This window comes from Bactrocera tryoni, chromosome 4 (genome assembly GCF_016617805.1).
Source record: "Bactrocera tryoni isolate S06 chromosome 4, CSIRO_BtryS06_freeze2, whole genome shotgun sequence".
Classification (NCBI taxonomy): Eukaryota; Metazoa; Arthropoda; class Insecta; order Diptera; family Tephritidae; genus Bactrocera; species Bactrocera tryoni.
The window spans coordinates 44,802,895-44,828,291 of record NC_052502.1 but is presented as its reverse complement, the minus strand read 5'-3'; the positions used below and the strand labels follow the sequence as shown (position 1 = coordinate 44,828,291).

The window sequence follows — 25,397 nt, the reverse complement described above, 5'->3', positions numbered from 1 at the left end:
AATTATTTTATCCTTTTTATTAAATAATAATAACAATATTTTTTTTATTTGCATAAACATTTTTTATTCAATTCTCATTATTATAAACTATTTAAGCAACTTTCTTAAATTTAGCATTTCCAGTTGGGTTTCTTTTAGGTGGTACCCAACGAAGGTAAGCTGGATCAACGGTTAATTTCGGTTTCTTAAATTGCGGCAACTGCAAATGTTCCATAACTGTTTTCGGTGTCACGCAGATAACATGTTGGCCTTTCCAGTATTTAACCATTTTCATTGATTGCAGTGTATAAATGATGTCTTCCTGTGTTATACCACTTAATTCACTCAACTCTTTAATACTTTGTGTTGTTGTGCGACATTCTTTCATAAACTCCAACAAGGTATACGCCCAATAACTGCGGTAGCTCAAACGTCCCAGATCGGAAAGTGGCTTTTCCGGGCTACCAACAACACCTTCTCGCCTTGACAACTCATAGCTAAAGGCTATTAATAATTTTCCATATCCTTTTCGTTGATACGGTGGCAGGATCAATATACAAGCAACATTATTTTCTGGCGACTCTTTCTCTTTAGAAAAATATCCTACTATATGTGCTCCTCGCTTGTCGATTTCACAAAGTACGTAAAAGTAGAATGGTTCCACATCATAGTATAATGTTTTGTGATCCAAAAATAATTTAGCCATTAAACAGAGTATTTGACAGTAAAGTTTATGCTCTTTACCGTCAATTTCAAATATAGATATTGTACCCTTACGGTATATTTCATTTCCTGGCGGTTGTCGCTGTGTACACTCGGATGCGTGATAGCGGTAGGTCTTTTGAAAGCGCATATATTTCAGGCAATATTCACAAACATATAATGTTCCCACTTTGCCATATTCCTCGGGATAGGGACTGAAATACCAAGTATCTATTTCGAAACGTCCAATACGTAGCTTATCGATATATTTGACCTTTGTAATTGCTTCGTGTTCTTTTTCTAACGCTGCTGTTGTTGGATCCATTTCTGCATACGATTTCTGTACATGATTAATTTCATCATGTCGTCTTTTTTGATTGCGTGTCAATTTACGATCACTATTTTCCATTGGTAAAGGATTTTCTAAATTTGCAATTTGCTCCTTACTTAATTGTTTAATAGTTTTACCACCATTACCATCCGCAGAGTCAGCAGAATTTGCTGCTTCACTGGCTGTTTCAGCGTCTGTTGCATCCGTAATGCGATCACGCGAAACCCATTCGTCCAGTCGTCGGTTTAGTCCAACATAGTGTACATAGTACTCAGCAGGTGTGCTAGCAGAATTTCCCGTGGCTGGTTCCCCAGGACGAGACTGAATAATTTGCGCTGGATATACATTACCATCAGCGCGTTTAATAAGATATACCTCACCGGTTTTAATTTGCATATCGTTTTGATTAGTTGTAGCTGTTGCAGTTGTTGTTGAAGGCCCTAATTCAGCGTTTGTTTTGATTGCAACATTTTCTGTGGCCGGTGTTTTTCCAGTAGTTTCTGTAGTTGTGCTATTTGCATCTATTTCCTTTTTGTCTGTTGCATTAACCATTTGTTCGTCTTGTTGAGTAGTTTTATCAGCATTGTTTACCTTAGAACTTTCAGTTACCGTCATTGTAAGATTTAAATGTGCAAATCTTATTAGCAAAAATTATTTTTACGCGTCCAATCAATTAGCAAAATGTTTTTATTATCTTCTTCTTATTCTTAAATATACAATTACAATCTATTGTGAATTATGAACAGTGCTTCCAAGTTTGCATCTGCGTAAATTGCAAAAATTGTCAGAGTTTTAAGAAAATATTTGGTTAGCAAGTCTTGATCACTGAAACTCAAATCCATTGAAAGAATAAACGCGGAAACTAACGCATATACCCCGTGTAATTCATAAAAGGCGTAAGTACAGGATGAACGATCGCATATACACAACAATTTTGGTTAGAATTGTCGATTGGGCCTCACAGAAACCTTAGCACAATTTTCTGTCAGCACTCTTGTGTAATTTACCAGTGAAGTAACCGACAGGTGACTTAAAGCTCTATTGATTAAGGAAAAGATTTGATGAAAATGCGTTTATGTGCAAAATACTCACCAAATGTTTATTGAACTAGTTTTTTAAAATTAATATAAAAATTCTTTGTTAGATTTGGCACTTTATTCGCATTTCTGACATTTTAATGAAACTAAATATTTGATTCACATTTGTTCTTCTAACGTTAAGAAATTTAACTGAATTAAACTTTTTATTGGATATAATTTATATTTAGTTTAATTTATTAGTATTGAAATAAAATGTGAATTAAACTAATTAAATAAAATTTTAAAATTATTTGGAAGAACTTTTAATAAATATTAGAATTGATTAAAAATTAATAAGGTTTTCATCGTTAACTTATGTAATTAATATGTAATGTAAATTATAATTATGATAAAACCAATTATTATTTCAGTTATGTATACAGATAATATATGTAGTTAATAATATGTTTGTGTAAGTTCATTCATATACGAAGAAAATTAAAATTTTTAATAACTAAAACTAAGCTTAACTGCAATTACGCACTTTACGCTAATTTATTTTCATTATTTCAGCTTGTAATTAAAGAATATAAGGGTGCTAAATATACTTAAATGTGTTATGCGTATATATTATCTAATTTGATAACTGTCTTCTCTTATTTATTAGTTTAAATTATGTGTTTTTATTTTTGTAATTAAATTCCAATGAAATTATTAAATATTAATTTATAATTATTTGTAATTTTTTTTACTTATTACTAAAGCTATTACCAAACTCTGTATAAACTTCAAGTGGAGCGCCATAAATATTATTGGCATAAAATTACAAACAAATCATAGCTACATTCCTTTCATACACATTTTGAAAAAAAATAAAAGAGGAATATTAACCTTAAATCATTGAATAAAATATTTAAAATTAAATATTAAAAAAAGTAATATTAAAAATTTCTCTATTGTGAATTCGACCCATTCAAAATTATGACAATATTTGAATATACATAAAAAATTTAAATTATAGTTTGCTTTCAATTAAGTAATAATTTGGCACAAACATTAACTTGGCCAAACTTTAAGCTCATTATTCAGTTTTATATAAGTGTCATATGGAAGAAAGCAACACTAAAGCCTAATGGATTTTGAAGCGAAAAATAGAGTATATAGGATTGAGTAGCAAAAACATATGCCTCAAATTCCCATCTGCGGAAGTCAAACACCCTAAATTTCTTCAATTAACTAAAATATTCTATGTCACATGCAACTCTGACAACTGGAGGAAATATTAAATAATCATCTTCCGTTGCAGCTTTAGGCGAAGGAATGTAGCTTTTATGATATTTAAGAATACGTTGTGGTCAGCTTTTGATATAACGGATATAGTGCTTCATTACTCGTTTTGTGCTCTTAATTGCTATTGTTTGCGGTAAGAGTTGGTGCTAGAGTACTTTCTTTGATAGTGAAAGATAAATACATACATATGTATTACTAATAGGCTTCCAATTTTTATTTGCAACCCGTCAAATGAAAGTTAAGCCTCTCCTAAGCGATTTTTCCATCTACATAGTGCGCTGCTTCGAGTAACCATTTAGTGGTTAAGGGCTGTTATATACACATGCATAAGCATTGTTGAGCTAAATAATCTTTATTTTTTCACAAAATCATTTTTCTATTTCGTTACGCACAGAAATTATGGTGGCACCCGGTGTTCGACGTCTTTGTTCGTCCTTATAGAGTATACGCCTATTGGCTGTCGCGCTCTCCATTGTAGTTTTATTGCTATAAGCATTCAGCACATAACCTTCATTGCTTGAGCTGTCTCTACGCACAATACTTGCCGTATCCTTGTTAATTTCAACCGGCGAACGTGTTTCCAGTGATGTGGAGTGGCGCAACTGATGGTACTTATTTGGCGCACTGTGAGCGGTGTAGCTTTCATCGCCATGCAAAGTCTTGTAGAGATCGGGCGCTTGCTGGTGCAGACCGCGCATAAATATTTGCTTCTTTTCCAGCATGTCACTTTGCTCACTTTCTAAACTATCAATTTTGGTTAAATCCTTTTGACTGCGACTTATCAGATTTACAATTGAAGGACTTTTCAGTCCACTCTGTAATGAGTTCTCTTTCGATGGACCGCTATAGAGGTGTGGATTCGATTTGTAGGCTTGGCTGGCATATAAATTGCTGGTGTTGTGACCATTGTTTGCGTTGTTTGTGTAATTATTCTTGGTCAGCTTTTCAATGTAAATGGGACTGGGGTCGTGGCTGCCGTTCATGGCATGGACGTTGAAGCTTTTGCTGCGATTCAACGCTTTTGCGTAAGTGCGAGCAGGTTTAGCAGGACCTACTGTTGTTTGCTGCTGTTGCACATTGTGCTGTTGTTGCTGGTGGTGGTATTGTGTGCGATGTTCAGGATGACCTAAAGTGCTGTAGCCACTAGGTACGAGACGTTGTCCAGGTCGCTGATATGTGGACGATTGTGTCGCATGCAACGGCTGATGGTGATGTTGCTGTTGTTGTTGATGTGGTTGTTGCTGATGGTCTTGCAATTTGCGTGGCAATGTTTGTGTCGTGCGATAGTCCTGATTTAAATTAGGCGTTGATGCGGCAAAATTTTGACTTGTGCGTTGATATCGTCCCAAAGTGCTGGTCGTTACATTTCTGGAAGAGAACCGCAAGCGGCGAATTAAGCAACGTAGCAATGATATATGCAAATACTCACCTCTGCTTGTAAAGCTCTCCTTCATCGCGACGGTTCGCACTTACATTGTCACGATTATTTCGTTCCTGCTTACCCGCATAGCCAGTATCCGCACTATCTCTGGGCGCTAAAGTTTTGCGCTTGCCGACAGAACCGGGTACATACATGTTTTCCTTGCCATACAAAGTGCTCGAGTATGGATCTTCTCCCAAGTAGTAACGCTGTCTTGGACTCGGTCCGCGTTCACCGATTTCACTCCGTTCATTGGCGTATGGATCCGCCGAATTGGCACGTTTGAATTGTGTTTTGTGTATTTGACCGTTGCGCTCCAGTGTTGCCGCATGTATGTAGTTCTTATGCGCTTGTGTTGTCTCCTGCGGCATACTCTCCAACTCGGACTCACCGGAGATACCACCCTGACCGCCGATATGACTGTCTATGAGATTATACTGTTGGTAGGTAGTTTGTTGGCCAACCTTGTCGATAGTTTGAGGTGACGGCGACTGCTCACGTGACTTACTACGCGACTTCATGCGCATTTTGCGCTCAGCGCTGGCCGAACGTATCTTATTGACGAGCTTACGCAGTGAATTACCTATCACCTGCCCCATTTTGCTGGACTTGTGCGAGGTGACGGTGGAGTTGGAAATGGTTGAGGCTGTCGTCTGTGTGGTTTGAGTCGCCATCACGGGACGCATGTACGATTGCGAGTGCGCATGTTCGTGTTGTGTGGTCGGTGCGAATCGTGTGCGTTGATTTTGCTTTCGTGTCAACGTGCTTGAGCTCTGACCGACCAATTGGCTTGGTGGTCCATAGCTGTTGGGTGCAAGGTCAGCTATATTATTGCGGTAGTTGCGTTGATTTCGTATACCATTCACATATTCCACTTGTGGCGATGATGAGCGACTGCGTGGCGGCGGCGAATAATCTGGCGGTGGTTCCAGTAAATTTCGTTGGCTTTGCGCGTGCTGGCGCTCCAATGGCACTTTTTGTGGTGGTGGCGGTGAGGCGCTATGTTGCTGTCGTAGTTTCTTTTCGATGGCGCGTCGACGTTGTGGCACTGTGGGACGACCGAGCGTGCTAGTTTGAAAGTGTTCGCGTTCGGGCGAGATAGCACGTGATTCAGGCAGAGGCAGCGGCTTAAGAGAGTTCGTATTATGCAACTCATAGCCAACGCCACGTGATGTATCCTCCAATGTGCGTTCGTAACTGCGACTACGCATTTCATTGTATTCATATTTCTTGCCAGCGCTTGGTGCAAAGTCAGCTGGTGAGCGTCGGGTTTCTAGATCACGTTCCTGACTTTGCTGTTTGGGTGGCATGAAAGCGCGTTTGTTGTTCTCCAACTCACCGCCATTTAATCCACCGTATCGAAGATCACCGCGCGAACCACTTATGTGGCGCACACCCATATCTCGGCTCGTCTTACCAATACCAACACCCACCGTTGGTGCTTCCAAATCATCGAGTCGATCACGTGAATTACGACTACTTTTCGCCAAAAACTGCGAAGATAAACTCTGGCGTTGTTTTTGATGCAGAATATCCTCACGACTAACGTAGTTATCTGTAGACTCAACTACGTAATGACTATCTTGCTGTTTATCGCGTCGCAGGCGATTGCGCTCAACGGTTTCTTGGAGGTCATCACGAAAGGCTTTCGAAGCGAAATGATTCGCAGGCGGCTCTTTACGTTCAGTCCAATTTGAGATACCCTGGTAGTACTTTGATCGCCCACCCGGTCCATTCGGTCCATGTGCCTCGATCACATGATCTTTCGATTGTTTACGTTCATATGTATTGCCTGCTGACAACCGATGACCATTGGTCAGTGGCGTAGGTGTTGGTGTTTGATTTGATTTGATGGTAACATTGAAGAAAGTCTTTTTGGTGGGCTCTATTTCGCCACCGCCGTCATCTTCGCGCGAGTCATTAGAAGCAGTAGATTCGCTGCCGAAATGCGATTCCAACCATTTGATCGTCTCGCCCTTGCGTGTTTCCTCCTCACGATCGAAATCCAGCGGCCGCTTGGTTAGCGCATCCTTACGATCAGCCAGTAGCGTGGCTTCTTCAAAGAAACAAATACGCGTATATAGTTTAAAGCGAAAGCAAATGTAGCTTAATTATAGAATATGATAAATCAGCAGATCGGTTCACTAAACACTGTCTTACGACGATTAGGGTACCGATATGGGTCTTCGAAAATCGGCAATGAGGCATATTACATATACCACAAATGATCTTACCCTTATGCGGCTGCAAAGCACTCTTCTGGTGTGGTCGACGTAGCTTTCGCATACGATCCGATAAGCTATCCCAATCGCCCGGTCGTTCTAATGAGCCATCCTTTTCAATTTGCATTGTCTCGGCAGCGTATTTCATTTCGGTATTAACAACTTTGCCATCAACAATCTTATCGACGTATTGCTCGTCACGTTGTTTGTAAAGATGTTGTGTAGCTTCCTGAAATGTTTATAGGAGAATCATTTTAGATGTTCAAGACATGAAAGAATCACACTTAGAACTACTATATAAGTTTTCTGAGCGCCATTCGCTTAGGAGTGGCCAGAATCATCAGGTTGTGCGTTGGGTTTGGGACCCGCTATGTAAAAACACCCGCAATGAAAAGATCTCGGATGAGAGATCGTCCTTTTTATGACGACCACTGCAATGCAGTAAGAATCACGATTTAAGGGCATGCACCTTGAATGTCTGGTTCCTTATTTGGGAAGGTGCCGCTGACCAGCTGGTTGATGTCCTCGTAAGAGTAAAGGCGGAAATCACCACAGTCCAAGAAGTGCGATGTACAGGGTAAGGAATGAGACGTGTAGGTCCTTGTGGAATTTACTACACTGGCCATATAAAGGAGCGGAAATTCGGTGTGAGATTCGTGGTGGGAGAGAGATCCCGTCGCCAAGCACTATCATTTACCACGGTGGATGAACGTCTAGCAACAATCCGCATCAAAGCGAAGCTCTTCAACATATCACTGATTTGCGCCCACGTCCCGACGGAAGAGAAGGACAATGTGACCAAAGATGTCTTCTATGAGCGCTTGGAGCGCACCGTGCTTGGCGACTTTAATGCCAGGGCGGGCAAAGAAGGTATCTTTGGTACAACGGTCGGTAAATTCAGTCTCCATGATAAAACATCCCCAAATGGGTTGAGGCTGATTAAACTTGCGGGGCGGAAATATGGTTATCAGTAGTACTAGATTCCAGTATAGAAAAATTCATCAAGGTACAGGAAGCAGAAGAAGAGGAAGACCTTTACTGCGTTGGAAAGACCAGGTGGAGAAGGACCTGGCTACACTTGGAATCTCCAAGTGGCGCCAAACTGCGAAAGAATGACTGGCGCGCTGTTGTAAACTTGGCTATAACCGCTTATGCGATGTCCACGCCAATAAAGAAGAAGAGGAATGAACCTATCAGCTTCAAGCGTTGAATTGTTCTTTCTAACCGGCTGTGAAAAGGATTCGTTGAGCCAAAGTTGTTATAAAACTCACGGAATATGAATAAAAATATAAAATTAGTTAGAAAGGAGTATCGGTCCGAAAACTGGACTCCATATCTCTCTAATCTGCTCGTCCAAGACCAGCTATTAGGCTATATAACATACTTAATACTAATAACATACTCAAGTTATAATAAATACATATATGGGTATGACTATTAAGCTTAGGAGTACCAAAAATTGGTGAAACCGTTCAAATCTGAATCCTCATACACCGATAGTGACGGCTTCTGAATAACATAATACTGTGAAAACTAATAGTACTTTATTCTAAGTGACATCGCTTTCACAGACTTTACAATCCCAAAGTTTAAGGAATTATTTACCACCCGAACTTAGCACACCCTTACTTGCTTGTGTTTTAGATTTACTTCAATGTATCATGTAATATTACGTATGACAATGAATTCCTAGTGCGATTATTGCGGATGAGAACCTGACGCACTTTCATTTCTAATTAGTTTTCTAATTTTCCTTTACATTACTTCGCAAACGGTTCCGCCCTATAAACACTAAGTAGTTTCTGCGAAATTTACACCTATCTCCGCATATAGATATGAGTACATGTGATATGTATGTTTGTACTTACCACAGTTTCGATTTTCTCACGACTACCGATTGAATGATCGTCCTCTTCAGGCAATTCACGGTCTACGATAACTTCGTGTTCGGTTGTCTTCTTGCTCTCCGTAACGAGCTGTCCGTCCGCTTGTAGCAGGCAACGCTTCTCGACGTCCTCCGAATCGATTGTCTTAAACGACTTGGTGGTATTGGCGATAATGCGTGGACCCAATGGCACCAGTTGTTTATGATTTTCCGCTGCGCGTAAAGCTTCTTGTAGATTCTCCACGCCGCTATTGACTGCCTTCACATAGGTCTAAGTGGTAAGCAGAGTAAAAAACAATTAAAAAATTGTTTAAAAATAATAAATAAGTAAGCGTTTCATCATTTCAATTATTGCGTGGCAGAGGAAGGGCAAAGTACGAAATAAAGAAGAAATAAGAGAGCGACAAGAATAGAATTGCGGTCGGCGTATTTGAAATATTACATCATCATAATGATGATCGGAACATCATTATCGCTATTGGTGTCGTTATCGACACCAACATCAACGCCAACGTCGACAGTAGCAACACTAACAAAGACAACAACAACCACAACAGCCATAATAAACAACCGACGAAGACCAAGCTCCGAGCAGCAGCAAGAAGTTTATCAACATTAGCGACAACAAGTGCAATTGTGCAGCGTTTTTTGTCACCAACTAAGAGGTATTGTTATATACGTTTGTTGTTGTTGTTGTGTGCGTGCGGAGACATCAGACACGCTGAATGCTAGCGCAGTATTTAGAGCAAAACCAAAACCTGCATATTCGTTTGTTGCTTGTTTTGCTGTGAAACATGCGCTGCAACCTATACAACAACAACAACAATAGCGGTAATAACATTAAAGTCATAGGTGGTACGGTAGGAACAACATAAAAAAACATTAACCGCAACTACTTTGGAGGAGTAAAAAGAGCACGTTAGCAAGACAATTCACTTTTGCTTAATAGTCTTAAGTTTTTAAGCTTTTACTTTTGCCACTTCAGTTAAATGTCTTCCGTTTGCTACCGTTCGGCAGCGCACTGGCGTTCCGAAAGGAGGGGTCGGGCTTTGTTTGGCCTCTTTTCGGGTAAAAACGCCGCCTTTTTAACGTTGTTAACGGTGGTAGAAGCTAATCCATGGAGGTTCACAGACATGATGTTTGTTTCATGTACAGACAGACGTCTTCAAGATCATATTAGCGATTTTGTAAAAATCCATGGATGTAGGTTATGTTTTAACTTTTGGGTTTTGAATTAGTAGTATTACTGATTTGTACTATTGTGAATGGTGCGACTTCGGAGAGGACAAAGACAATATTGTTCTAATCATTATAATAAAATCTTTTGGGTTAAGTTAGTCTTTGGCTGAAAAGTTAAAGTCAGTGCTAGAGACCGACAATGATTACCTTAGGTTAAGGTTATCCCCGCAAAACTAATACGGCTGTGTAAACTGACGTTGAGCAACACGAAGAGCTCCGTCAGAATCGGGAAGGACCTCTCCGAGTCGTTCGATACCAAACGAGGTTTCAGACAAGGCGATTCCCTATCGTGTGGCTTTTTCAACCTGCTTCTGGAGAAAATAGTTCGAGCTGCAGAACTTAGTAGAGAAGATACTATCTTTTATAAGAGTGTACAGCTGCTGGCGTATGCTGATGATATTGATATCATCGGCCTTAACACCCGCGCCGTTAGTTCTGCTTTCTCCAGACTAGACAAGGAAGCACAGAAAATGGGTCTGGTAGTGAACGAGGGCAAAACGAAATATCTCCTGTCATCAAACAAACAGTCGTCGCACTCGCGACTTGGCTCTCACGTCACTGTTGACAGTCATAACTTTGAAGTTGTAGATAATTTCGTCTATTTAGGAACCAGTATTAACACCACCAACAATGTCAGCCTGGAAATCCAACGCAGGATTGCTCTTGCCAACAGGTGCTACTTCGGACTGAGTAGGCAATTGAAAAGTAAAGTCCTCTCTCGACGAACAAAAGCCAAACTCTATAAGTCGCTCATAATTCCGGTCCTGCTATATGGTGCAGAGGCTTGGACGATGTCAACAACTGATGAGTCGACGTTGCGAGTTTTCGAGCGAAAAGTTCTGCGAAAGATTTATGGTCTTTTGCGCGTTGGCCACGGCGAATATCACATTCGATGGAACGATGAGCTGTACGAGATATACGACGACATTGACATAGTTCAGCGAATTAAAAGACAGCGGCTATGCTGGCTAGGTCATGTTGTCCGAATGGACGAAAACACTCCAGCTCTGAAAGTATTCGACGCTGTACCCGCCGGGGGAAGCAGAGGATGAGGAAGACCTCCACTCCGTTGGAAGGACCAAGTGGAGAAGGACCTGGCTACGCTTGGAATATCCAATTGGCGCCACGTAGTGAAAAGGAGAAACGACTGGCGCGCTGTTGTTAACTCGGCTATAATCGCGTAAGCGGTGTCTACGCCAACTCCGGCTATTTACCAGGTGCGGTGAAGTAATGATTGGCGAGATGTTTCAACTTCAAGAAAAAAAACTGGACTAAGGAGCAAAAAGTGACTGGAATAGAGTCCGATAAGATTTTCAGCATGATCGCAACTTCGCCCCGAGCAATATCAAGTAAGAACTAGTACGAGTGCAGCAAGATTTACCCCGCTGAGAGCAGGTAGTTCAGTGGATCTCCTGCTTCGTATTCTAGGATATAATCCTAATCTGATGTAATGTAAGCGTGCTCTCTCTCAAACGGTAATGACTAAAAACCATTTTTGAGGGCTACGAAGGTGAATATTGACTTTTGGCAGTAATAATTATTCGAAACTGATAGTTGTTCAAGGAGATATTTTAATTGATCATGATAAATTTTCCATCTCATAAATAAAACTATTGAGAAGGGAAATGTTTGCATTTTTTGCAGCTACTTTTATCCGACGATTACAGCTGGTAATACAAACTAAGAGCTCAAAATCAAGCTCTTGTATGGGGAACCTTTGCGTATGGCAGCGACCTTCTCGTTGTGCAGCTCAAGCTACAAGGCATACTCGGCATCTCCCAACCGGCATGAGCGGTGCTGCACTTCTGCGTGTTGTCAGAAGCTGCCACCTCCAATCCTGGGTGCTATGCGACTCCCGTGCCCATTGTGTGATTTGCAGTCAGGTGTTAACTTTGGCTGTATTCGAACGGAGCCTTCCCAACACTGGGCCGAATTCGAAAGTAACGGTCGCCTTACCGCGTCATGGGCCCTGACCCGACGGACCTTTTCTTTCCCCTACAACAGCGTAGACCCGACCGCTCACCGCCAAGGGTCGTAAGAAACAGATGACCGAATCAAACAAAAACATTCTTAAAACCGAACCTTTTGCAATGGACATAAGGAACGGCTAAGGACGACGACATGGACAACAACGTCAGCTCAGTTTAGCTTCCTGGATGCCCTTTCACCAGAGGAGCGGGTGATATTTTAGGAGCGTATGATGATGACATGCTCTCATACAACAGCCATACACTGACCACCACAAACTGAAGAAACACTTCTATAACATCGGCCTAGCTTCTTGTGCAAATTGCCGGTTCTGTGACAGGAAGCCTGAAACTCCGGAACACCTGCTAATTCACTGAATAACAGTCTGCAGACAAAGGATAAGACCTCTGGAGTCCATTTTTCCAAATAGGGATCACATAGCCTCACTAGCACCTAGCGGTATATTGGACTATATCAATATGCTGGGGCTAGGTTATTATTCAAGACAATGTTACAGTTTTGGAACCAATTTTTGAGATCGAACCACTACATATCTATCATACAAACTGACCAATGAAAATCAAGGTAAAGAGATTTTTATACTCTTCTATGCTATAAGAAATGCAACTGTGAAGGGTATCAATGTATTTTTCTTGTATTTTCCTAATCTATGTCAAAAGACACAATTGGTCGAAATGGGCGAAATTAAATTTTCACACACGTACAAGTATAAAACCAACAGACCACCAAACATATGTAGAAATGTTCGCATGTATGGTAATGTCGAAATTCCCGTACGAACAGGTAGGTGGAGTAAGAAATGAATTAACAATTTCTGTTCTGTGTACTTTATGGGAGGCAAACAAATTTTTTGACGTGCCTTCTTTATCTGATTGAAAAGCGTTTAATCTTCGTACAGTCAATGAACTTCTGGAGCTAAGAAATTTTTGTTCTAAGGTAGAATAATGATCTATGCTCTATTTATTAGCGAGTGCTTTGCGAGTACATGCATGGTTATTTATGTAAATACATCAAGCGCCCCTTTGATTTGAAGCGTGTTTAATGGATTTACTGTGGAATTAATTGCGATATAAATACACATACATACTTGAGTGTACATATGTACACATGTGTCTGTTTGAAAATTACTTTAAATGGGCGGCACTGTGCATAATAGTAAAAATTTTAAAGATTAATAATTTCGATAGCAAGGGGCCGGCATGAGTCAAGCGCAAAATATGCGTTAAAATAGAAAGCAATTACATATTTACATGTGTTCTTGAATGTACATGTATACATATGTATGTGTGCCTGCAGGTATTTCAGATGATATCATGGTGATCTATGATATGTCCATACAAGTAAATTGACAGAAAGAAACTTCCGCAAGTTCTGTGATAATTTAAAGGGGTTTCTACAGATCATTTGTCAGCCGAACACTTGCCCCAAGAGTATTTCTAAGAGAGTTCGAAAAAATATTGTTAAAAATGCTCCAAAATCCAGCTGTATAAACAGAAAAAATCAGCTCTGAGCTAATCAGCCTGTTGAGATGATACTATCCTGAATCCATCAAATGATTTCCATTGTAGGTTTATAAGAAAACCACAGTCCTTGTAATACATACTTGTTTTAGTTAAAAAAACGTCTAATGTTTTCAGAGTTGTCCCAGAATTTATTAGGGTTAAAATCTGTTTTTCAGGCAATCACCTTTCCTTTAATCTGATACTCAGTTTACTTGTGTATGAATTGCTTGAAAAATAGAAACGCTTCCCATCAAGGCTTTGATAATTAAATTACTGTTTTTTTAAGTTAGCTAGGCATTGCAGATTGATGTATAAATAAATATCTGGACTATAAATTTTCTGATAATTTTTCGATATACACTTATTGATAAAAATATCGTTATCGGCCCTAAGACGTTTATAACGTTTTTCGATAAAATTATACATATGTGACCTGGTCTATGAAAAGGGAGCTAACGTGCGAAAAATTATGACTTTTTGGATTCTATCATCAACTCTCTAATCAACTAAAAAGTTAAAATGACACCTAAGCTCCCTTTCCGTAGACCAGGTCACATATATCGATAAAGTTTCCAATATAACCTTTCGATAACTTTCGTTCTATGTATCCATTTCGAAAAAAAACACCCGACCTAACCGCTGCCAAAATGAATCACATCGTGAATGCACTCTTCCCCACACACGAAAAAAAGGCTATTGATCCAGAACAGACTCTAAGATTTCCGAAAATACCCCAATTCATTCTCGAAGAGCTGCAACTAGCCACTGGCAAGCTCAAGACCAACAAATCCCCCGGCCCATACGGAAGCCCAGCAGAAATCCAGAAAAAATAATCCCTGCAGAGCGACTGGCAGTAATATGGAATATGTACATCGTCTGCCTCGTAGGCGGAATATTCCATAAACCCTGAAAAAAATAACGTATGGTGCCAATCAGTAAGGAAATCCCAACTTGTCATCATCATACCGTCCACTATGTAGGCTTGACAAAGCAGGAAAGCTCTACGAAAGACTGCTCAAATCCAGACACGAAGCGGCTATCAATGTAGCTGAAGGACTCTCCCCTAGATAACACGGCTTTAAACCCGGCAGATCAACGCTAGAGGCTGTAAAATGCGTCATTGAAAGTGTATAAGCCGCACAGCATAGATAGCACAAATACAAAAGAATAGTGTTGCTGGCGAAACACCTTCAACAGCACTAGATGGGTAGATATGATCGACGCCCTCGAAAAAAGCTTTTAAATCTCCGACTTAAAAAAAAATCAGAGCTGTGGTGCGGAGCTACCTTAGTAACTGTTGTACAAAACCAGAAAGGGAGGGATCACGACAGATAGTGGTCACGTCAGGCGCAGCACAAGGATCCATTCCAAGGCCAGACTTGTTGAGCATCAGCTACGATGCTATTCTAAAACTCGGAATGCCGGACGAATCGCACTTACTTAATCAGGCAATAATACGGACGCAGAAATGGCTCGGCTCACATAACCTCCAACTCGCTACGAAATAAAAAACAGAGCTGCTACTGTTAGCAAATAAGCACGAAGTAAGTATGCAAATGATTACGGATATTCTTAGGACTCAAAAAGTAGTAAACTACCTGGGCGTAAGACTGGACACCGACAAACTTTCCGGGTACAAATCCAGCACGCCGCAGGAAAGACTGCGAAAATCCCCTTCCAATTTACCAGACTAATGGCCAACATAGGGGTACCCAGCCAAGAAAAGAGTAAGCTCTTAATTTCGACGACAAATAGCGTCCTATTATATAGAGCTGAGATCTGGGCAGATGTGCTTAAAAGGAAAAAATTAACCTTCTGGCAGACAAAAGAAAAAAACTGTGAGAGCTAAAGAAAACATCCAAAAATAACAAGAGCGCAATCGAACAAATGAAGAAATATACAATAACAACATGGCAACGACGATGGGAGAATGAGAGTCGCGGCAGATGAACGGTCAGACTAATAAAAGACCTAAACTTATGGGCAAGCCGTAAATTAGGAGAAGTCGACTTTTATACAACTCAGCCGTTATTCGGTCACGGATACTTCAAAATGTACCTCTACAGAATGGGAAAAGTCGAAGAGTCGTCATCCCTATACATCGACGCGACAGAAGACGACACTGAACACACATTCTTTAAATGTGTGTGATGGCAAGGAGAACACGCCGCCGTGGAAGACCTGGCTGACCCAAAAGCGAACAATTTAACCTGCGTCATGCTGGAGAGTGAAACAAACTAGGGATTATACAGAAACTTGGACGCAGGTGCGCAGATGTAAATCTCTCAGATTAAACTTCAACGAACTTTAGCTTTTGGAAACTTATGTATATAATTTCATCCGGACAGAAAATGTTAAATACTACTGCGCCCAAAAAAATAAAGTGACATTGTATTTATTTTGAAAATTCTTTATTTATTCTTCCAAATCAATTTCATCCCCTTCAAAATAATCCCCTCCTGATGCAATGCACTTATGTCAACGGATTTTCCAATCTTCGAAACACTGGTTGTAGTCACTTTCCGGGATGGCCTTCAGTTCCGTCTTCGCTGCGGCTTGAATCTCCTCTATCGTATAAAAACGGTGTCCCCGCCAGAAGTCGCACGGCGCCAGATCAAGTGAATACGGTGGTTGCGTTGGAACGATATGGGTTGAGTTTTTGGCGAAATGAACACGAATTACGAGGGCAGTATGGGATGGTGCATTATCGTGGTGTAAAAACCAAGAATTGTCTTTCCACAATTCCGGTCTTTTTAGGCGGATAGCGTTACGCAAACGACGCATAACGTTCAAATAATATTCCTTGTTGACTGATTGACCAGTTGGAAGGAATTTATAATGCACAACACCACGATAATCGGAGAAAACAGTCAACATGACCTTGATTTTTGAGCGACTTTGGCGCGATTTTTTTGGTCTCGGCTCCCTTTTGGCACGATATTCGCTCGATTGATCGGTTGTTTCGTTATCGTAAGTATAGATCCAAGTCTCATCGCCAGTTAGTTTCATGACACCCTGGTAGTCGGAAAGCATCGAGATTTGACGCGCTTGAGGCCCAAAACATGGTAATGGCTGAGCCTTTCGATATGCCAACTCTAATCGATCTAATTGTTAATCTACGGTTTTTCAACACCAAGTCTTTGATTTGTTGAACGTGAGCTTCGTCGGTTGAGGTTGATGGTCGCCCTGGACGCTTTTCGTCTTCGACACGTTCACGGCCGGCTTGGAATTCACTATACGAGTACCACTTGTAAACATTTTTTTTAGACATAGCCTCATCACCAAAGGCTTTCTGCACCATCCTCAACGTACCCGCAGCAGAAAATTGATTCCGTAAACAAAATTTAATGCAAATTCTTTGCTCAACACATTTCGACACCGTAAAAACCGAAAAACTCACTTTTAGCAGCTCACAAAACGACACGTGAATGAATATTTTGACATGAAATTTGACATAGATGTGACTGACAGTACTACCAACCTAAAAAAAATAGTTCTCCAAATCCTTCGAAGCGCTCAGTTTAAATTCAAATGTCATCTTATTTTTTGGGCACAGAAGTATACGAGTACTTGAGCGATAAAATCTTAACTGACAACATCTTATAAAATAACCTTTATCGACCTCGGTCAGCCTGAATGTGCTGTTATTTGTTTGGTGCTTATTTGCATACTTTTGAATACAACGAGAGACGGACACACTACATATTTATTAGCTAAAAACATGTGCTTGTCCACCCACTGGCATACATTAAGGTCAACTATGGTCGAGAGTTTAGTTTTGGTACGAGTTTGACTTGTATGTACATACGTGTGTATGTGTGTGTGCATACACTTGCATGAGCTTTGCTCAGTGCATTGTGCCTACGGCGAAGTTATTTTCAAACCACAAAAGCTAATACATATGGGCAGCTATTAGCAGCAGCAACCAAACAAGTAGATGGCGAAGAGAAACGTCAATGAAAATAATAACAACAACAACTTCGTAGTCATATGAGCAATGCAAAAAGTTGGCCTGCGAAGTTGCATGTAGAAAGCGTGCTTGTATTTTTCTAATTTTATTTAATTTTTTATTGCTCATTTTTGCCATTAACGCACTTTGCTTATTGACATTGTTCGGCGCACTGGTTCAATGGCAAGAGTGCAACGTAAATAAATTCACAAATTAAACCAGCAATTATTACGTCAAATAAACACGAGATGCTGACGGCGCATGCTCCATTAGATGCTGCCTTAAATGAGCTCGACGCGCATGCGCATGCGCACAATTGTTGTTATGAGCGTGTGAATGACAAGTAGTGTTAACATTAAATACAACAACGGCACTCAAACAATGGTTGTGTAGCATGGGTACATAACAACAACAGCGAAAAGCAAAACACGAGTGAGCAACACATTAACCAACAGCAACAAAGTGTACAATGGTGCAATGATGCTTTCCTTGCGATGTGCTGTTGTTGCGCCTTTGTATTGTTGGCTTTGTGCCTTTCATCGATTTCCATTTCATTATTAGATAATTGCGTCCGCTTTGTTGTGCTGCTTAGCTTTTCTTTTCGAAAACCTATTAAGAGCGATACCGTGACACTCACTGTCATGTCAGCATTTAATTACTTGTACCGTTGCATGATGATTTGGTGCAGCGATGCCGCCGCTACAAAACTCATTTAAAATGGACCTCTGCGCTTCTTTGTGTTTGCAGGCGCCAGTGGTAATTGTCCAGATTTGTCGCTGGCAGGTCAAACCTGTCGATGCTGGTTTCTAATGATATTTATGCCATATTTTGTTCGAAAGCATCGTAACTGGGTTTGTGAAGCACAAGTGATATTGTATTTGATTTCAAATAACGAGTTTTGATCGTTTTGCTGTTATACTAAATCATTATCATTTATTGCAACTTTAACTTCAACAAATTTATAATTCGTTTTACTATTCGCTTTTTAAGTAAACATGCAGGGTGTATCAATTGTGTCACACGCGTTTATTTATATAAAAATGTTGACCCAACAAGCTTTATTCAAGCTTTTTAATGTTGTATGGGAATTAACCAGTTTCGCCTTATATAGAAAATAAGTTGTATATAGTATAAGCCAAAAGATACTAATTCAGATATACACATACTAGTAGGTAGATTGGTTACAATTTGAGATATACTGCTATGAGCAGAAAATAGTAAAACTTTGTTTACAACTTTAAAATTCTTAATTTATTCTTCAAAATTTATGTCGCCTTCCTCAAACTAATCCCCTTTGGCCCTAATGCACTTGTTCCAACTTTTTTCCACTCCTCGAAACAATTGTTAAACACAATTTCCGGAATAACCTTCAATGCGCATAGCGATTCACGTTTAATGTCTTGAATTGATACAAAATGGTTTCCCCCCGAGCTGTCGTTTGAGTTTTCTGAATAGCTAGAAATCATATGGAGCTAAATCAGGCGAATACGGTGGTTGCAACACGATATTGGTAGGAAATTTGGCGAAAAACTAACGAAGAGCTCGGCGCAAACGACGAATAATATTCAAATTGTTTTCCACGTTGACAGTTTGGCCAGTTGAAAGGAATTCGGTGTGCACCTCACCGCGATAATCGAAGAAAACTGTCAACATATCATTGAATTTTGGCCTGCTGTTGTGGTTTTTTCGTCTTCGGCTCACCTTTGCCATAATATTCGGCCGATTCATCTCTGATTCCGGGTCGTAAGCATAGCTCTAAGACACATCGCCGGTAATAATACGTTTCATGATATCATGGTAGTCGTAAAGCATTGTTTCACAGACGTTAACGCAACGCTGTTTTTCGAAAAAATTAAGTGATTTTGAAACCAATCATGCTTTCACTATTCTTAGGCACAAATTATGTATCAAAATGGTTTTCACTGATCCATCCGGTATTCCAACAATGCCGGTAAGATCTCTGACTGTTAATCGTCGATTCTCAAGCAGCAATTCTTTTATTTTATTGACGTGTTGATCATCATGTTGATGTGGTTCGTCGTTAACGCGTTCTCGACCCTCTTTGTATAATTTGTACCGCTCAAAAACACTTGCTCGCAACAAACAATTATCACCGAATACTCTTTCCAACATTCTGAACGTTTTGGCACCATAAATTCTATTGCGCACACAGAATTTAATGGAACTTCTTTTTTGAATAACTTCACTCATCGAAAAAATCGCCGAATGCACTTTATGTACTTCAGAAAGACAAGGGCATACTAAACACTAATCATTATTGTGTGACATTTGTCGTTTTGTATGGCAGATATATGCTAAAGTGGTTTGATATCGGTTTCGATAATGAGCAGCTTCTTAAAGAGAAATGGATGTGTCTAAAAGTTCTGATCGATACCTCAAAAACTGAGAGATGTTTATATACGAACAGAAGGACCTGACTAAATCGGCTAAGCTCGTCGCGCTGGTTACTTACATACATAATGGCTTATTCAATAGGGACGCTATAAAAGCAGCAAATGACGCCATATTTTTCTCCGCCATGACTCATTCTCTCATATGTTGTTCTCAAGCGTTGGGTATATCTGTGACGTCGTTGTGACGAATTTTGCGAAAAGATCTTGATCTACATCCTTACAAGATCAAATTGACGCAAGAAATGAAGTCGCTTGACCACCAGAATCGTCGTATGTTCGTGAATTGCGCTGAACAACAGTCTGAAAATTATCTGGATTTTCATCGAAAAATGATCTTCAGCTATGAGGCTCATTTCTGGCTGAACGGCTTCGTCAATAAGTAAATTTTGCGTTATTGGTCAGGCAGCAATCCACACGTACTCCATAAGTCACTATTGCATCCCGAAAAAATTACGGTTTAGTGCGGTTCATGAGCCGGCGGCGTCATTGGACCGTACTTCTTCCATGATGATCAAGACCAGCACGTTACTGTGAATGAGAATCGAATAATCGAATATTTTTGGTCCGAATTGGATGATACGACTTGGACAATATGTGGTTCCAACATGACGGCGCCACAAGCCACCCAGCGAATGTCACAATGGATTTATTGATAATCAAGTTTGGTGAACGTGTTATCTCACGAAATGGCCCCGTCAATTGGCCGCCTCGGTCGTACGATTTGACGCCGGTAGCCTATTTTCGGTGGGGCTACGTCAAGTCTATGGGCTATGCCAACAAGCCAAGCGATGATTGATGAACTTCGTACGAAACTCGAACGTGAAATTATAGTGGTATAGGCCGATTTATGCTTGAAATCGAAAATTTATAACAATTTTTGTAGCGCGCTTATTGAAAACCCCGTTATATACTTTATAGGGTCTCCGCCGTTTCCTGCTGGATGTTACTCGCTTCTTGGCGAACTTAATATACGTATACACAGGATATATGTAATAATGAATGAAGACATTATTCGAAATTTCTCAAACTGAAGCTGTTGCAAAAACGCAAAATTTTATGAGGGAAGACCTTTATGACGACGATTTTAATTTATCTTCTAAGCATATATCTTCCCTATCTAATTTAGTTTTAATTAATAAATCAACTTTTTTTGACGGTTTTGCAGACTGCATACTGCATATTAGTTACAATTTAACTAGAGCTTAGACAATATAAATGAGATAAGGTGTACCATTTACATACTACTTTTGGTCTCTACATTACTTCAAGTGAATGATAAACTAATGGAGCCTTTATAAGATTAGAATTTTTGGAGGAGGTTCCGACGGTAGCTATGTATATCAATTATATGGAAATAGCAATTTTGAAACATTTTTCGCTTATTTTTTAATTGCACTTGTATCTTGATACATTGCATGTTGACCCTTCGAGTTATAAGCAGCTTGCGCACGATTGAAATATTTATGAGAAGCTTTTTGATGCCATATTTTGCATAAACAGGGATTTTAGCCTACGCCACACTGCGTACCTGCCACACACAACCAAGCGATACAGGCACCATTGAGAGAGAACTTCCGACACTATAAATACGTATACAATAGCGTCAGCTTACTTAGGCGCTTTGCACGAATTTATTTTTTACAAATTCAAAATGATAAAATGCTTTAATAGAAAATTTTCTCACAGTCGTCTTGCTCTCAGACGAATGACTAAACATGAATTGAAAATCAGTGAAATAACAATTTTTACTTCTTCCTCGAAATGTTTCTGACAAAAAATTGGTTGATTTTTAATTTTACAAGTTATGGTAATAATGGAAACTGCAATTCATAAAATTCACAACCGAACAACTGAAAAGTTACATAACAATTAACGAATGCAAGTCGAAAGCAAAGATTAAAATTTAAATCTCGTAATGTGAGGAAAAAAACTAAGTGGCAACTTTTTCCAAGGGATTTATGTGAACCACTGTCGTTTGTTGTAGTAAAAACGTGGATGGCTTTCTTGGTGCCACTTATGCAGCGCAAAGAAGTGTCAAAGACCCAGCTTAGTGTGATAGTTAGACGGGTGTTAGATGCTCTTTGTATGTCTGTATTTATGCAAGCCTTTTTGTATTTGCAAATTACTGTGACTAGCGAAAGTCACTTGTGGCAAGTAAATGTGTGACACTAATGCTTGCAAACAAAAACACAAATCATAAAAAAAAATAAACGAATCATAAAAAAAGCACGGCGAGCATGAGCAGCATCTTGTCAATAAATATGTATTGTATGTTGAACACGCAAATAATGAAGACTACAACAATAATATTTATTGTAACTATATAAATGGTTTTAAGTGTGTTATGTTGTTTAATGCAGGGGTTCCCAAAGTGATTTATTTGTAGTATGGGCTTCCTTGTGAAATGCAAGGCTTTAGAAAGATAAGTAGTTAGAGGGAGATAGAGAGAAACGGCGAGAAAGAGAGAGAAAAGGGGGAATATTTCGAGAGAGAAACATCCAAATAACGAGTAAGAGAGGAAATAATTGACGGATTGGTAGAATATACAAACAAAATATTTTCACAACTGGTGCAGGCATTGCCAAAGAAAAATTCTTGAATTCTTTACAAAATGCTAATCTGACGATGGATTCGATATAACTACACCGTTCTTAAATATCTATATATTTTATTCAATAATTAATAATTAGAATTTAGTTCATACTTTCATGGAAGATAAAACAATAAGCCTAAGCGCATATCATCTACATATTAAGAACCTTTAAGCGGGTTTGAAGGGCTGATGGTTTCGATAGAAGTCTTTTCATACACATATCAGATTTGATATTGACGACTAAGGGTATTATCATTACTAATCTATAACTATAAAGATGTAGGTCATTTGGAAGCTAAATAACGGGTGATCTAAGTAGATGTACTTTCTTCAAAGCCCTTCTTTGACAAATCACGAGTGCATCGTGTCAAGCTATCATGTTATTGTTGTTCTGTATTGTTTGGTAATTCATCATGGAAAGACTTACGTCTGAAAAATATTTACTTTATTACGAAAATTCACGTTCTGTAAAGAATATGTTTCGCGCTTTTCGATCAACTTATGGTCAACAGAATCGGCCTACTGAGCGTACTATTCGCAACACCATCACCCATCTTGAGTACCAGCATTCATTATTGGATAATATTCGACCGAATAGACCAGCACGCAGTGAACACAGCCGTAGCTGAGAGTGTACACGAAGAACGTGGAGACTCGATTCAGTGCCGTTCGTAGCAACTCGGACTAACGGATGGAACGACTTGGCGCATTTTATGTCAAGATCTTAAATTGAAAGCGTTTAAAATACAGTTTGTGCATGAACAGAAGCCGCTCGAACTTCCCAAGCGACATTGCTTCGCTCTATGGGTATGGGTAAAGTACCAAAAAGATCCGACCTTTTCGAGCCAAATGAGTTACATTTCTGGCTCAATAGGTATGTAACAGAATGGCCTTACTTGGGAAGAAGAGCAATCTGAAAAGATTCATGAACTGCCATTTTATTTTCTGAACATCGGTTTGGTGTGGTCTGTGAGCCGGTGACATCATCGCTCCATATTTCTTCAAAAATGATGCCGGTGAGAACATAACCATCAATGGCGACTGTTATTGCGCCATGACAACCGACTAGTTGATGCCTGAAATTGAAGCTTGTGATCTCAACGACATTTGGTTTCAACAAGACGGCCATCCTTCCCACACATCGCATCAATCAATGAATTTATTGAGAGAATACTTCGGTGAGCAGCTAATTTCACGTTTTGGGCCAGTCGATTGGCCACAAAGATCATGTGTTATCACGTCGTTAGACATATCCTCAGGATATGTGAAGTCTATGCGGACAATCCATCTTCAATTCAGACCTTGGAGCAACACATCACGCGTGTCATTTGCCAGTTACCCGAAATGCTCGAACAAGTCATCGAAAATTGGACTCAACGGATGGGCCCTCTGAGACGTAGCCGCGGCCAATTATTGAAATAAATAATCTTCAAAAATAGATGCCATCTTTGGATCTTTCGAATGATAATTAACGTTTAACATTAAAATTGAATTTTCTGTGTTTTTTTCTTTAAAAAAGTAGGGAACATCGAAAAGGATTAGCCTTCAGCGTTGACGTTACTTGGATTAAAAATGTAGAAAGTTATTTGGAAGCCAAATATAAGCGATGAGCGAATAATATAATTTAAAAGGTACAGATAATCCTAAGGAAGAGCTTCGATAGATCGTGAGTAGTTCTATATTTAACCGATCTCGCCGTGAACGTCCGAAGGAACCAAAAAACATTTTGGAAGAGAAATTCTGCTGAACGCTCAACCCACTCAAAGCAAGAGCCTCTCCAACTCACCTAGACTCAAATATTGGGAACCACTGACTCTCACAATTTCTCCAGCCTAACCAGACACAATCATCTAATCAGCGCAATGTAACAAAAGTCCAACTTCAGCAGCGATATCAAAACATGAGTCCACCACAACTTACTTTTTATGGCAGTCCACTTGGCAGTTTTTGAATTGTGCAACAACAACAACAACAACAACAACAACAAAATAAGCAAAATATAGCAATAGAAAAAAGAAGAAGAAAGAAAAGCAGCAGCATTGACTTCACTTGAAGTGCAGAGTGGCATTAAATAGAAGGCGAAGGCGAAATCTACCAAAACGAGACATGACAAGACCAACGGACAAGACAAGGTAAAACAAGCAAAGCTAGTCATCTAGGTAAGTAGTTACAGCAGATTGCTGCGGTGACAAGGGTTAGGCGTTAGTAGCGACGCACACACACTCACACACGAATTTAGCTTTACATATAAGACGATGCCAAGAAGAAACTTGCTTTCTTTCAACCATACTTCATTTCGGCAGCAGCTGAGGTTAACAAAGCAGCGCAGCGGCTGCGGGGAAGATCGTGAGTGCCGCGCAACGCATCCCACTGTGGCGCTGCTGGGTGTCGAAGGCGAAGTTGTGCTATGTTGATTCATGTGTGTGTGTGTGTGTGTTGGCTACTGCAAATATGAATATACATAAATACTCATATATAGAAATGGCAAAGGGGCAACGTTCGACTGTTCATTTTCCCAAGACTCGTTTACCTTGGGAGTTGTTCGACATGAACAGGCGGGCGATAGCTGCGCGTATTGGCACTGCGACTGTTCATTTTCCCAAGACTCGTTTACCTTGGGAGTTGTTCGACATGAACAGGCGGGCGATAGCTGCGCGTATTGGCACTGCGAACAAGAGGTGGTGGTGAGCTGGTGGGTGATATGGGCTAGCTGCAAGCGCGTGTATGTGTGGCATGTGCCTATGCGTGCGCACACAGTCACATATACATAATTATTCTTATTTTTTGCTAGCTTCGTTGTATTTGTGAATGTAGCGGCGCGTTCTGCCTCCGTTTGGCGCTGCCTCAGCTGTTTTTTGGGTGT

At 39.9% G+C, this 25,397-nt stretch overlaps 2 protein-coding genes across 6 annotated transcripts in view; both read right to left on the bottom strand.

Moving 5' to 3' along the window:
* Positions 1-44: 44 nt before the first annotated feature.
* On the bottom strand, positions 45-1,694 carry LOC120775586 (histone acetyltransferase KAT8). The gene has a single exon (XM_040105822.1). The coding sequence runs from the start codon at positions 1,625-1,627 to the stop codon at positions 92-94; it is 1,536 nt and encodes a 511-aa protein (XP_039961756.1). The 5' UTR covers positions 1,628-1,694; the 3' UTR covers positions 45-91.
* A 1,747-nt stretch (positions 1,695-3,441) lies between these two features.
* The window catches only part of LOC120773947, a 130,973-nt gene continuing 109,017 nt past the window's right edge, over positions 3,442-25,397 (bottom strand). For 4 of the 5 annotated variants that reach the window (XM_040103166.1, XM_040103167.1, XM_040103168.1 and 1 more), the window contains 4 exons: positions 8,832-9,119; positions 6,976-7,192; positions 4,751-6,797; positions 3,442-4,689 (listed from right to left, as the gene is read on the bottom strand). In XM_040103166.1, coding sequence (XP_039959100.1) covers positions 3,690-4,689; positions 4,751-6,797; positions 6,976-7,192; positions 8,832-9,119 — 3,552 coding nt within the window. In that variant the 3' untranslated portion in view covers positions 3,442-3,689. The remainder of the gene's footprint in view (positions 4,690-4,750; positions 6,798-6,975; positions 7,193-8,831; positions 9,120-25,397) is intronic. The other variant, XM_040103165.1, reaches the window with a different exon arrangement.

Excerpts from the sequence above, each read along its gene's own strand:
- LOC120775586 (XM_040105822.1), bottom strand. The coding sequence starts at position 1,627 with ATGACGGTAACTGAAAGTTCTAAGGTAAACAATGCTGATAAAACTACT.